The following is a 14,524-nucleotide window of genomic DNA, read 5'->3' as shown; positions in this document are numbered from 1 at the left end:
AACCACGGGTGTCGCGTGATGTCCCTCAGGGAGGACCGGTCTCTGTTACTCGTGGTCCCTGTGGATATTGCGGAGGGCCAAATCATACGGAGGCAAATTGTTGGAAGAAAGAGGGAAAATGTCTGCGCTGCAGAAGTGCCGATCATCGGATTGCTGACTGCCCAATTCGATTACGAAAAGGAAAAGGGACCCCGCAACCAACTAAGACTAACCCTGGACAGTCGGAAAAGGAAGGGACTGGATCCAAGGCACCGGCTCAGGTGTATTCTTTAGAACACCATCAGGATCCTGACTCGTCTGAGGACGTAGAAGGTATGGTCCGTTGGGTACCATAGATTTTGATAGATTCCGTTGATAAGAAAATTTTGAGGGCGAAATTTCTTTAAGGGGGAGAGAGTGTGAGAACCCGTAACTTATCCATTTTCTAGGTTTTATTATCTTTCTAGGTTTTCTTATCTTCAATGGCTTGTTTTCTGCACTTTCTGTATCCGGAAATTTTTCTAGATAATTTTTATGAGTAAATATAGTTTTTAGATGATTTTTCTAGTATCGAATAGTTTTTGAGAAATTAAGAGCGTATACCGGACGTGGGACCCATTAGTGCGAAAAGTTCGGAAAAATTCGGCCAACTAGGTTAAGTTTCGGATACTGGGTTTAATTTACCGGGTGTTAAGAGATAATTAGAGGAAGCTATTTGGATTGATGTGAGAGGGAACAAAGTGATAGACTTGCATTAAATAAGTGACAAGTGTCACCATTTGATTGGAGGAACTTGTAAGACCACTATTCATTTTCTTACCATTGACCAAATAAATCAAAAATTCACCAAAAATTCCTCATTTTTGTCTTCCTCTTGGCCGAACCTCTTCCTACAAGAAAAGAAAGAAAAGCTTCCAAGTTTCTTGCTCCAATCTTGCCCAATCTCACAAACTAACCGTTTCATCTTGAATTCCTTCCATAAAACCTCTTCAATTAGTGTTAGTGAGTTGATTTGTGGAGTTATTTGGAAAGCTAAGAGGACCTATTGCTCTCTCTCTCTTGTTTCTAAGGTGAGTTGTGAAGAACCACCCTCCTCCCTTAATTGATGCTTAAATCATGATTAGTGGTAGTATGAGATGCAATATTACGGATTATTTCTTGATTTGTGGTTGAAGTGATGAAGTTTTATTATTTTTGGGGATTTTTCTGTTTTAATATAAGCATGGTTGTGTGGCTATCTATGATGATTGGAAATGGTATATAATGATTCTAGAAGGTGGAAAAAGTGGACAATTGCAATCAATTTCGGTTTTGGAAGAAATTTCAGAAAATTAGGTTTTGTGAAGGAACATTCTGCCCGAATTTTTAGCTCCTAGTTAGAGGCCGAATTGGCCTTGGCTTAAAACATAAAAGTTGTAGGGAATGACATTTTGGAGGTTCCTACAAAATTTCAGGTCAATCGGAGTAGCTTAGAGTGAGAAAAATCGAAATTACTATTGCTGTTCTGGTTTTACCCGAATGTAAGAATTGCGCCTGTAATTGGTTGTTTTGGCTGGAATTGCTTCCGAATTGGTTGTTGAGGTATTCTGATGAAATTTATCCCTGTTTCTTATCTTTCATATGGTTTTGGAATTTCTGGATTTGGACTTGGAGAGCCTGAGTTATTATGTTTCCACTAGAATGCGTTCTGTGAATCTGTTTTTGTGATTCTGGTATGGTATCTTGCATTTTTGACCTGGTTACACTCGAAACTGGGTTGAGTGACCTTCTGTAATGTTGTATCCCTATCTCTTAGCTTCGAAACGGTAGGTCTTGTACCTTCATCCTATAATCGTAGTGCCTTTGGCACCATTACCGCAAAATGAGGACAAAAACTATTTTTTTCAGGGCTAAAGCTAAATCATTTCCGGATTTTTCTGGTTTCCTCTATTGTTTGTGTATGCTTTGGGAACCCTGTTTTGGTAGTATGTAAAATTGGTTTATGACTTGTAATCAAGTCTTATTGTGTTTATTTGAATAGTTTAAGGCTTGACTTTCATATCCGGTCATTTCCTAACTAAATTTTGTACTTGAATGCCATTAAGCCTAGTGAACGGCTTTTGGGAATGAGATTATTTTTGTACGAGATGTTGGGACTGATTCGAGGAAATAATGAAGCCATGATGGCTGGAAATTAGGTAAAAACAAGGGATATGCTGCCGAAATTTTACTTGAAGGCTAGTTGGATTTACTTGTGATTTGAGCGAAGGACTTTTGGGTTGTTTGAGCCTAGGTCTTCATTTTACCTTTTCGGTTCCAAAAATTCATGTTTTGCACCCTTGCTTTAATCATTATTTGGCGAGGCATACGACTGGTAGTCGAACCTCACATGTGCATTCTGTATACTCGATTTTGAAAGTCGAACCTTCAATTGTTTTCTTTGGATTATCTTAGGGTTTCTTGGTGATTAAAGCTCTCTTTTGGGAGGTATCTGTACTGACCCCGGTGAGTGTTCCACTACCTGCTACCCGTTATGCGAAATATCTGAATATCTGAATACTTGATTTATGACTGTTGGAGCCAAATACTGTTTTGATAAAAGGGAGGCGAGGGTGTACTTTATCACACTCGTTCTCTGGTCTGTTCATATGCCAATTTTGAACGTGTATCTGAATCTGTTATCTGTATCTGGATCTGTATCTGTTCTGACGTCGTTTGGAAGCTTGTGTCGAACGACCTTTCTGTGACCTCTGAGCTTAACACCTGTGGCCAGTTACTCGAGTCGGGCCGGCAAGGGCCTGGTCGATTAGATAACGAACCACGGTAGTCTGTTTTGGGATCTTTGGGTATTGAGACCCTTGATTCCGGGTATACTCGAGTATTACCATTTCTGATCTGATTGGATTTTGGGTCCGGTGGGGTATGTGAGGTGGAAGGAATCGAAGAAAGTGGAGTCTACGGTATTGGTTACTCCTTTAGCGTTGACGGAGTGTCAACTATTATTTCGATCAAGCTTCGATGATGCTAATGGGAATTTGGCTCCTGAGAGCCACCTGTATCCTTCTGATCTGAATCATTGGTTCATTTACTTTACATCTGGTATGTGTACCTGATTTGTTAAATGTGAAATGCCATGATTTTACTGCTATATGTCTGGTACCTCATTGAGCGCAAGCTCACCCCTTTCTGTTCCTTTTTGTTTTTCTTACAGGAAAATAAATACTTTTGGACTGGATTTGACAATTGGCTGCCAAATTGAGCTAGTTGAACGTATCTTTTGTATACCTCATGTATTGAAACCCTAAATGTACTTTTGGGACCGTTTTCCTTTTGATTTGGCAAACCAGACATGTGTCCACTTTTGAATACTTTTGTATGCCACTTTGGCTTGTAAATGCTAAGTTTCAAGATGTGAATGTTTGCTTGATATTTGGTTGGATTCTGACGGGTCGGTTACTATTCATAGCCGACTTTGGTTTCGTTTTTTTTATTATTTTAACATTTTGATTTGTTTACCCGCGTTGGTAAGATCCGGAATGTATTAGCTCGTTCTATACCGAACCGTTAGTCCTGGCGAGAGCTGGGCACCCAGTTCGCTAACCCCTTTGGTTCGCCTTAGGGGAAGGTGGGGCTGTCACAGGTGGTATCAGAGCCACTTCGCGTGGTCTCTGCGCGGAGTGAGTTTGGGGCCAAGTGGTGTTATGGTCCTGCTTTCGTGAAAGGTATAAGTGCTCTTTTGAGCATAAGCTATGAACTGTGCATGTTATAAGAGTAAGGATCATTATCATGGGACTTGAGGAAGCTAGGTATGTATGTCGGGTAGGAATCTTTAATATGGATGATTTACTCTTGGGACCGGCCGGCTCGAGTTGTGAATTATCTTATTTGGGATTCTCGTGCCCGGCTACTAACTCAATGAGAGCCTAGGTTAGAAAGAACTTAGGCGAACTAGAAAGGCAATTCTATGGAACTTCATATGGTCTGTTCGGGTGTGGTTAAGCGTGATCAACCTTGATTAAGATATAAATGGTGTTGTTCTCGTGGATGTTGGATAGAGCCCTGGGGGGGAAAGAAAGTTTTTCGTGAGTTCTTTTGTACTCGTGACCTAGTCTGTCTATAGTACTTTTGGAGGACCCTTTTGTTTTATGGGATAACTTTGTATGTACCTGACTGACTGTTCTGTATAATTGTTGATCCTGTTATGTGTTCTCCGTATATGTGTTATGTGTTTACATGCTCTACGAGGGAGTTGTTTAGTTAATTGTTCTTGTTTACTGGTTCCTGTTTAGTGCTACGAAAAGGAGGGTTAGGTGCCCTTTAACAGTATATTTATTTTGTGATCTAGATCGACTTAGATTTAATGGAAGGCACACGTAGTGGCCGGGGACGTGGGCGCGGGAATAGGCAACCTACGCCTGAAAGGGGCACTGGGGAAACCTCCTCTGGACCTAACCCTGAACCGAGAGTTGACCCCAACGTGCAGATAGCTGCCGCTATGCAGCAAATGACCAACCTGCTGGCACAAGTGGTGCAGCAACAAGGCCAAACCCCAAACCCTAATCCTGGAAACCCGGGCAATCATGTCGAAAGCGACGATAGGGCACTTGAGAGGTTCCAGAAGTTCGCACCACCGAAATTTATTGGGGAACCCGATCCGGATGTCGCCGAAAGGTGGCCCGAGAAAATGGTAGAAATTTTCGCTGCCCTGCACTACACCGAAGAACGGCAGGTGACTTTCGCCGTTTTTCAGTTGGAAGGGGCGGCCCGTTCCTGGTGGAACGTCATACGGCAAAAATGGGAACTAGAACAGACGCCCAGGACTTGGGTGAATTTTATGCGGGAGTTCAACGCGAAATTCTTCCATCCTCTAGTCCAGGAACGGAAGGAAGATGAGTTTATCCGACTTTGCCAAGGGGCCCAGTCTGTCGCGGAATACGAGAGCCAGTTCACCCGCCTATCCAAATTTGCCCCTGAACTGATCATGACCGAGCAGCGGCGAATAAGGCGTTTTATCCAGGGTTTGAACGTAGAAATTAAGAAGGACCTCGCGGTGGCCCAGATTAATGCTTTTAACGAGGCCGTAGAGAAGGCGCAACTAGTAGAAAATGCTAGGCTGCAGGTGAAAAACTTTCAAGCCAAGAAAATGGGCTTTCCTGGGAGTAGCTCTGAGCAAGAAGGTACAAGTACGCCCCCTAAGATGGGAAAGGGAAACGGAGGAGTACGACAACCACGAGTGTCGCGTGATGTCCCTCAGGGAGGACCGGTCTCTGTTACTCGTGGTCCCTGTGGATATTGCGGAGGGCCAAATCATACGAAGGCAAATTGTTGGAAGAAAGAGGGAAAATGTCTGCGCTGCAGAAGTGCCGATCATCGGATTGCTGACTGCCCAATTCGATTACGAAAAGGAAAAGGGACCCCGCAACCAACTAAGACTAACCCTGGACAGTCGGAAAAGGAAGGGACTGGATCCAAGGCACCGGCTCAGGTGTATTCTTTAGAACACCATCAGGATCCTGACTCGTCTGAGGACGTAGAAGGTATGGTCCGTTGGGTACCATAGATTTTGATAGATTCCGTTGATAAGAAAATTTCGAGGGCGAAATTTCTTTAAGGGGGAGAGAGTGTGAGAACCCGTAACTTATCCATTTTCTAGGTTTTATTATCTTTCTAGGTTTTCTTATCTTCAATGGCTTGTTTTCTGCACTTTCTGTATCCGGAAATTTTTCTAGATAATTTTTATGAGTAAATATAGTTTTTAGATGATTTTTCTAGTATCGAATAGTTTTTGAGAAATTAAGAGCGTATACCGGACGTGGGACCCATTAGTGCGAAAAGTTCAGAAAAATTCGGCCAACTAGGTTAAGTTTCGGATACTGGGTTTAATTTACCGGGTGTTAAGAGATAATTAGAGGAAGCTATTTGGATTGATGTGAGAGGGAACAAAGTGATAGACTTGCATTAAATAAGTGACAAGTGTCGCCATTTGATTGGAGGAACTTGTAAGACCACTATTCATTTTCTTACCATTGACCAAATAAATCAAAAATTCACCAAAAATTCCTCATTTTTGTCTTCCTCTTGGCCGAACCTCTTCCTACAAGAAAATAAAGAAAAGCTTCCAAGTTTCTTGCTCCAATCTTGCCCAATCTCACAAACTAACCGTTTCATCTTGAATTCCTTCCATAAAACCTCTTCAATTAGTGTTAGTGAGTTGATTTGTGGAGTTATTTGGAAAGCTAAGAGGACCTATTGCTCTCTCTCTCTTGTTTCTAAGGTGAGTTGTGAAGAACCACCCTCCTCCCTTAATTGATGCTTAAATCATGATTAGTGGTAGTATGAGATGCAATATTACGGATTATTTCTTGATTTGTGGTTGAAGTGATGAAGTTTTATTATTTTTGGGGATTTTTCTGTTTTAATATAAGCATGGTTGTGTGGCTATCTATGATGATTGTAAATGGTATATAATGATTCTAGAAGGTGGAAAAAGTGGACAATTGCAATCAATTTCGGTTTTGGAAGAAATTTCAGAAAATTAGGTTTTGTGAAGGAACATTCTGCCCGAATTTTTAGCTCCTAGTTAGAGGCCGAATTGGCCTTGGCTTAAAACATAAAAGTTGTAGGGAATGACATTTTGGAGGTTCCTACAAAATTTCAGGTCAATCGGAATAGCTTAGAGTGAGAAAAATCGAAATTACTATTGCTGTTCTGGTTTTACCCGAATGTAAGAATTGCGCCTGTAATTGGTTGTTTTGGCTGGAATTGCTTCCGAATTGGTTGTTGAGGTCTTCTGATGAAATTTATCCCTGTTTCTTATCTTTCATATGGTTTTGGAATTTCTGGATTTGGACTTGGAGAGCCTGAGTTATTATGTTTCCACTAGAATGCGTTCTGTGAATCTGTTTTTGTGATTCTGGTATGGTATCTTGCATTTTTGACCTGGTTACACTCGAAACTGGGTTGAGTGACCTTCTGTAATGTTGTATCCCTATCTCTTAGCTTCGAAACGGTAGGTCTTGTACCTTCATCCTATAATCGTAGTGCCTTTGGCACCATTACCGCAAAATGAGGACAAAAACTATTTTTTTCAGGGCTAAAGCTAAATCATTTCCGGATTTTTCTGGTTTCCTCTATTGTTTGTGTATGCTTTGGGAACCCTGTTTTGGTAGTATGTAAAATTGGTTTATGACTTGTAATCAAGTCTTATTGTGTTTATTTGAATAGTTTAAGGCTTGACTTTCATATCCGGTCATTTCCTAACTAAATTTTGTACTTGAATGCCATTAAGCCTAGTGAACGGCTTTTGGGAATGAGATTATTTTTGTACGAGATGTTGGGACTGATTCGAGGAAATAATGAAGCCATGATGGCTGGAAATTAGGTAAAAACAAGGGATATGCTGCCGAAATTTTACTTGAAGGCTAGTTGGATTTACTTGTGATTTGAGCGAAGGACTTTTGGGTTGTTTGAGCCTAGGTCTTCATTTTACCTTTTCGGTTCCAAAAATTCATGTTTTACACCATTGCTTTAATCATTATTTGGCGAGGCATACGACTGGTAGTCGAACCTCACATGTGCATTCTGTATACTCGATTTTGAAAGTGGAACCTTCAATTGTTTTCTTTGGATTATCTTAGGGTTTCTTGGTGATTAAAGCTCTCTTTTGGGAGGTATCTGTACTGACCCCGGTGAGTGTTCCACTACCTGCTACCCGTTATGCGAAATATCTGAATATCTGAATACTTGATTTATGACTGTTGGAGCCAAATACTGTTTTGATAAAAGGGAGGCGAGGGTGTACTTTATCACACTCGTTCTCTGGTCTGTTCATATGCCAATTTTGAACTCGTATCTGAATCTGCTATCTGTATCTGTATCTGTATCTGTTATCTGTATCTGGATCTGTATCTGTTCTGATGTCGTTTGGAAGCTTGTGTCCAACGACCTTTCTGTGACCTCTGAGCTCAACACCTGTGGCCAGTTACTCGAGTCGGGCCGGCAAGGGCCTGGTCGATTAGATAACGAACCACGGTAGTCTGTTTTGGGATCTTTGGGTATTGAGACCCTTGATTCCGGGTATACTCGAGTATTACCATTTCTGATCTGATTGGATTTCGGGCCCGGTGGGGTATGTGAGGTGGAAGGAATCGAAGAAAGTGGAGTCTACGGTATTGGTTACTCCTTTAGCGTTGACGGAGTGTCAACTATTATTTCGATCAAGTTTCGATGATGCTAATGGGAATTTGGCTCCTGAGAGCCAGCTGTATCCTTCTGATTTGAATCATTGGTTCATTTACTTTACATCTGGTATGTGTACCTGATTTGTTAAATGTGAAATGCCATGATTTTACTGCTATATGTCTGGTACCTCATTGAGCGCAAGCTCACCCCTTTCTATTCCTTTTTGTTTTCCTTACAGGAAAATAAATACTTTTGGACTGGATTTGACAATTGGCTGCCAAATTGAGCTAGTTGAACATATCTTTTGTATACCTCATGTATTGAAACCCTAAATGTACTTTTGGGACCGTTTTCCTTTTGATTTGGCAAACCAGACATGTGTCCACTTTTGAATACTTTTGTATGCCACTTTGGCTTGTAAATGCTAAGTTTCAAGATGTGAATGTTTGCTTGATATTTGGTTGGGTTCTGACGGGTCGGTTACTATTCATAGCCGACTTCGGTTTCATTTTTTTTATTATTTTAACATTTTGATTTGTTTACCCGCGTTGGTAAGCACCGAAATGTATTAGCTCGTTCTATACCGAACCGTTAGTCCTGGCGAGAGTTGGGCAGGCAGTTCGCTAACCCCTTTGGTTCGCCTTAGGGGAAGGTGGGGCTGTCACATACTGCACTTGACTTTGTCTGGCTTGAAATGTCTCTTGGTGTAAATGGTGCATTGTATTGTGTATATGTCTCCTTGGGTATTTGGTGTGTTATATCTTGTTGTTTTAGTCAATTTACTATGTTACATACTAAATAACCTTTTCAAAAAAAAAAAAATTCGAGGACGAAATTCTTTGAAGGAGGGTAGATTGTGATACCCCAATTTTTAGGATCATCTTTTGTTTAGTCTCAAAGAGGATATTACGGTTTCTTTAGTTTATTTTTATTTTAAACCATTATTTTGTTTTAAAGAAGAAACTAAAGTTATTTCTTTGGGTTTGATTAAAAACCTTGTTTTATTTTAAAAGACTAGAATCCCTAAAAGTCTAATCAAAACCCTAGTTTCACTTGTGACTGACCGTTTTCTCAAATTTCCCATATTTTAACCGAAACCCTAAATTCAATTTATGGAATTGTAAAACCCCTCACGTTTTTCTTAAAAATGCCCTTTTATTTGGAAATTATTCATTTATTATGACCCTACTACCCAATCACCCCACAATAAGTGTAAATGAATATAGACGTAAGGGTTTTCGTTGTCCATTTTTAAATTAAAGCGAATTAGGGTTTTCACGTTTTTCCATAGTGTGACTATTCGGTACGGAGTGAGGATCAAATTTGGTAGGTAAGAGTGACTTTTGGATGAGGAAATATTATATGATTAGAAGTGATAATAATAAGTTAGTAATTATAAATTAAAACCCTAGTATACGCGATTTAAGGAAAAATGGCTCGAACCGACGGGTATCTATCACTATCGATTGAACCCACCACTTGACCACCACTTTCCACTTTTAAATATGATATAAATTACATATCATATTTCTCTTATTTTAACCGAAACCCTAAATTCAATTTATGGAATTGTAAAACCCTTCACGTTTTCCTTAAAAATACCCTTTTATTTGGAAATTATTCATTTATAATAGCCCTACTACTCCATCACCCCACAATAAGTGCAAATGAACCTAGGAAGTAGGGTTTCACTTTTCATTTTCAAGTTGGAGTGAATTAGGGTTTTCACATTTTTTTTCATAGTGTGACTATCCGGTACAGAGTGGGGATCAAATTTGGTGATTTAGAGTAAGTTTTAGATGATATTAAGAGTATGATTAGAAGTGATAATAATAAGTTAGTGAATTATAAGTTAAAACCCTAGTATACGCTATTTAAGGAGAAACGGCTCGAACCGACGGGTATCTATCACTACCAATTGAACCCACCACTTGACCACCACTTCCTTACCACCACATACCCTTGAGATTTTTGCAAAATATCCCCCCTCATCCTCAGCCTCATAACCGAAACATGTGGCCCAAAATGCAAGGAAAAGAAAGAGAAACTTGGATGGCTTTGGTGGTGACAAGTGTCACCCATCTATGGCTTCTTGCCCAACCTTTTGTCTTGCCTTCTTATCCCTTAATTGAGCTCATTCTTTCTCATTTTTTTAACACAGTAAATTGACTAAAACAACAAGATATAACACACCAAATACACAAGGAGACATAAACACAATATAATGCACCATATACACCAAGAGACATTTCAAGTTAGACAAAGTCAAGTGCAGTAAGTACTATATATGGAGGTATTAACATACCACAAGTAAATGACATGTAGGGACAATGCAAGGGTAAAATGAAAGAAAACGCGACTTGTCGTCCCACACTCAGTGAAAATCACCCCCGTCCGGTTTCTTACTCCACTTCCCAAGGTTCCCGTTGATCTCTTGTACTCACTCTAGCCAGACAAAGCCTGTTCAGGTTCCCAAAATGCAAGTCTCAAGTTCAACTCTGGAGTACTCAAGCACGAGAATCCAAAATAAGATAATTCACACCTCGAGCTGGCCAGTCCTAAAAGTAAACTATCTACATTCGAAATTCCTACCTGACGTACCTATCTATGGTCCTCAGATACCATGAGAAAGATTTGAGGCCTATAACATTTATGATCCATAACTTATGCTCGAACGAGCACTTAGTCCTTCATACTTATTCACCACTTGGCCCAAGCTCACTCCGCGCAGAGACCACGCGAAGCAGGCTCTGATACCACCTGTGACAGCCCCACCTCACCCTAAGGCAAACCAAAGGGTTCGGCGGACCGCCTGCCCCGCTTGCGCCCGGACTCACTCACTCACAACAGTCCTCAAATGAAATACAAGATAAATCCCAAATATTACATCTGATTCTCCAAGAATTACATATCACGAGTACCAGAAAGTAAACCCTAGAAAAGCTGATAACTACAACCACCACGACAACTATATACATCTTACGAGTCAACTTATAACAAGTACAAATTCAACTATTCTTTAATCAAAAGACTAAACACCTTCCCGAGCGATCCCCGCGTCTAGGGGTGCAAACGAGGTGGTGAAGGTCGGAGGTGGTGAAGGTCCAGGCGGCTGTCTCCACCCATCATGGAGAGCCTGCGGTGGTCTTCAATGCGGCAGATATTGCTGTTGTGGCGTCGCCGTTCCGCTTCACGTTGGTTGGGAAGTTTTCCACGGGCCGTCCCCTTTTGCCTGAATTGCGTATGTTTTTCTCTATGCTTGATCTGAAGGACTCAGTGTCTGTTGGTTTATTAGACGCTAGACATGTTTTGCTGCGATTTAATGGAGAGGCAGATTTTCTTCGTGTATGGACAAGAAATGTGTGGTATGTTCATGGGTGTCCTATGCGGGTTTTCAAGTGGAGTTCGAAGTTTCATGTCGATAGGGAATCGTCCCTAGTTCCCGTTTGGTTCAGATTACCCAAGCTTCCTATCCATTTGTTTGCCAAGCCATGTTTGTTTCACATTGTCTCCTGCCTGGGGAACCCGCTGTTTGTTGTTGAGGCAACATCGTCTTTTATTCGTCCGAATGTGGCGCGGGTGTGTGTGGAGGTGGATCTGCTGAAGTCGCTTCCCTCTAGAGTTTGGGTAGACATGAGGGATGGAGATGGATTCTGGCAACCATTGATCCCTGAGAGCCTTCCAAAGTATTGCGGTTTTTGCTATCGTCATGGGCATGAGGAGGGCCACTGCCATGTGAAGTTCCCAGAGATGCGAGTGTCAAAGGGGCCGACTCTGAAGGTCCCTGGTTGTGCTGTAGAATTGGATGATGGGGGTAAGTTGATTGCATTTTCAAAGCCTCTGGTGGGTGCAGGGGAGTCGCTAGATGCGGCTGATGGCAGTGGGGCTGCAGTTTTACCTGGGGTGGAGGAGCTCCCTGTGGCTTTGGAGGGAGCAGTTTCAGGGATGGGCTCTGATGCTCCGTTATTACCTGCGACTGAAGGTGCGGAGCAGATCACTTTGGCTCAGTCCCAACAACCTGGGCTTGCAGGTGTGGTTGTGCCGCGGGCATTAGAACGAACATTATCAGGCAAGTTGTGCTCGGATGCTCTTCTGTTGCCTGCGAATGTAGAGCAGATCTTTTCTGCACAACCCCAACAGCTTGGGCTTGAACGTATGGTTGTGACGAGGGGTGAGTTAGAATCAGGTTTGGGGTCAGCTGCTGCGCCAGTTTTGACAATAGATTTGGGTGTCCTGCCTGCCAATCCACCGTCGTCCCCGTTTCAGGTGGCGGAGCTGGTGGAGGAGGCGATTGCTTCCGCTGCTGACAACCTCATTCACAGGTTGGCTGATCAAGTAATCGACAACTCCGATGAGTCGTCCATAGGGGCTGACCTGGAATTGGGGGAGCTTGGGAGAGGTGGTCTTGAGCTGGCGGGTTCAATGGAGCAGGTCAGGGTGGAGGTGAGGGAGCAACAGGGGGCTATGGTCGCTAACCTTAATCTTTCTCCTCGCAAGGCGGATGTTAGGGATGTGGTGCAGACGCGGTTGGATGCTTTGGAAAACCCAGAGGAGTGGCAAACGGTGGTGAGCCGTCGCAATAGGAGAAAAGGTGATTCACCCCCCCCTTACTTTCTACGACCACGATCATGATTAAGGCTATGTTTTGGAACGTCAGAGGAGTGGATAATGCTCTCACCATTGCACGTTTGAGGAAGTTGAAGCGGATGCATCAGGTTTCTTTGTTAGCGATGTGCGAACCAAAGGCGGGTCGCGAGCGGCTTGATTTTATTCGGAATAGGCTGGGTTTTCGTCATGCTATCTCCAACGATGAGAGTCGGATTTGGGTGATGTACGGGCAAGACTATAGGTGTGATTTGTTGGTCGCCTCACACCAGTTCTTGGCGTTGGAGGTTACACATGCTATTTTTCGTTGCTCTGTTGTAGCGGTCTTTGTCCATGCGTCGTGTGCCTCTCTTGATAGGGAGGCGCTGTGGCAACAGTTAGGAGAGGTGTGCCCTCAAGGGATGCCGGCAATTTTTTTAGGGGATTTTAACGTCATTGTCGGGGCGAATGAAAAGAAAGGGGGTCGCCCATTTCGTGCTAGGGAGTCGGAGCCTTTCCTGAGTTTCATGGAGGGTGCTGAGTTAACAGATTTAGGGTTCTCTGGGTCTCAGTTCACCTGGTGCAATAATCGTTGGGGCAGAGCCATGGTTTGGAAATGCCTGGACAGGGTACTCGTTAACCAGGATTGGTTGAGTTTAGGGGTGAACACGACGGTGGCTCATTTGAATAGGGTTGCCTCTGATCATTCCCCCTTGTTATTGTCTTGTTCTTTGGCCATGGGTGGGGCGCCTAAGAGTTTTCGTTTCTTGGACGTTTGGAGGTCACATGCGGATTTTCATAATGTAGTTCGTCAAGCGTGGAAGGAGGAGTGCGATGGGCGGCCCATTCGGGTTCTACTCGCGAAGTTAAAGGCGGTCAAGCAGGCTTTGCGTACATGGAATAAGGAGACATTTTGCAACATTTTTGACCGTGTCAAGGAAGATGAGGCAACAGTGTTGGCACTGGAACGCTCTTTGGAGGAGTGTCCCTCGGGGGAGGGTGAATTCCAGCTCCTCCGGGCGCAAGGGGCGCTCAAGATGTCCCTGTTACGGGAGGCCGCTTACTGGCGTCAGAAGGCACGACTTCGGTGGCTTAGGGAAGGTGATGCCAATTCCAAATTCTTCCATGCACAAGTAAAGCAGCGGAGGGCTCGGTCTTTCATCCATCGGATGAAGGATACGAATGGGGTATGGACGGAAGAGCCCTCCAGGATTGAAGAGATGGCGACCACTTTCTTTGCGGACATTTTGTCGCAACCAGGACATGGGCCGATGGATCTTTCGATGCTAGAGGTTATACCTTCGGTTATCACTGTGCAAGATAACATGGAGCTCCAGCAGTTTCCGACGGAGGAGGAAGTCAAGGCTGTGGTTTTTCAACTAGATGGTGGTAGTAGTCCGGGTCCGGATGGTTTCACATGATCATTCTTCACTTCATGTTGGGATATTGTGAAGGGAGAGGTTTATCGGGCTGTTTGTGATTTTTTTACAGGTGCGAAGCTGTCTTGGGGGTACACTGCTACGTGGTTGGCCCTGATCCCTAAGACTCCTGGGCCGTCATCCTTCTCAGACTTTCGCCCTATCAGCTTGTGTAACTTTGTTAATAAAATTATGTCTAAGCTGTTGGCGCGACGTTTGGAGCGTGTGTTGCCACGACTTATCTCGCAGCAGCAGAGTGGCTTTGTGAAGGGTCGCCAGATATCGGATAACATACTTTTGGCCGTAGAGATGTGTTCAGCCTTGGGGAAGAAGGTCCGGGGATCCAATGTTGTCCTTAAATTGGACATGGCCAAGGCATATGA

The 14,524-nt window shown here is 43.0% G+C and overlaps 1 protein-coding gene across 1 annotated transcript; it reads left to right on the top strand.

Moving 5' to 3' along the window:
- Positions 1-12,767: 12,767 nt before the first annotated feature.
- On the top strand, positions 12,768-14,144 carry LOC113769223. Its single transcript, XM_027313689.1, has one exon. The coding sequence runs from the start codon at positions 12,768-12,770 to the stop codon at positions 14,142-14,144; it is 1,377 nt and encodes a 458-aa protein (XP_027169490.1).
- The last annotated feature ends 380 nt before the right edge of the window (positions 14,145-14,524 follow it).

This window comes from Coffea eugenioides, chromosome 1, assembly GCF_003713205.1.
Source record: "Coffea eugenioides isolate CCC68of chromosome 1, Ceug_1.0, whole genome shotgun sequence".
Classification (NCBI taxonomy): Eukaryota; Viridiplantae; Streptophyta; class Magnoliopsida; order Gentianales; family Rubiaceae; genus Coffea; species Coffea eugenioides.
The sequence above is the reverse complement of the archived record's forward strand: the minus strand, read 5'-3'. Positions and strand labels throughout refer to the sequence as shown.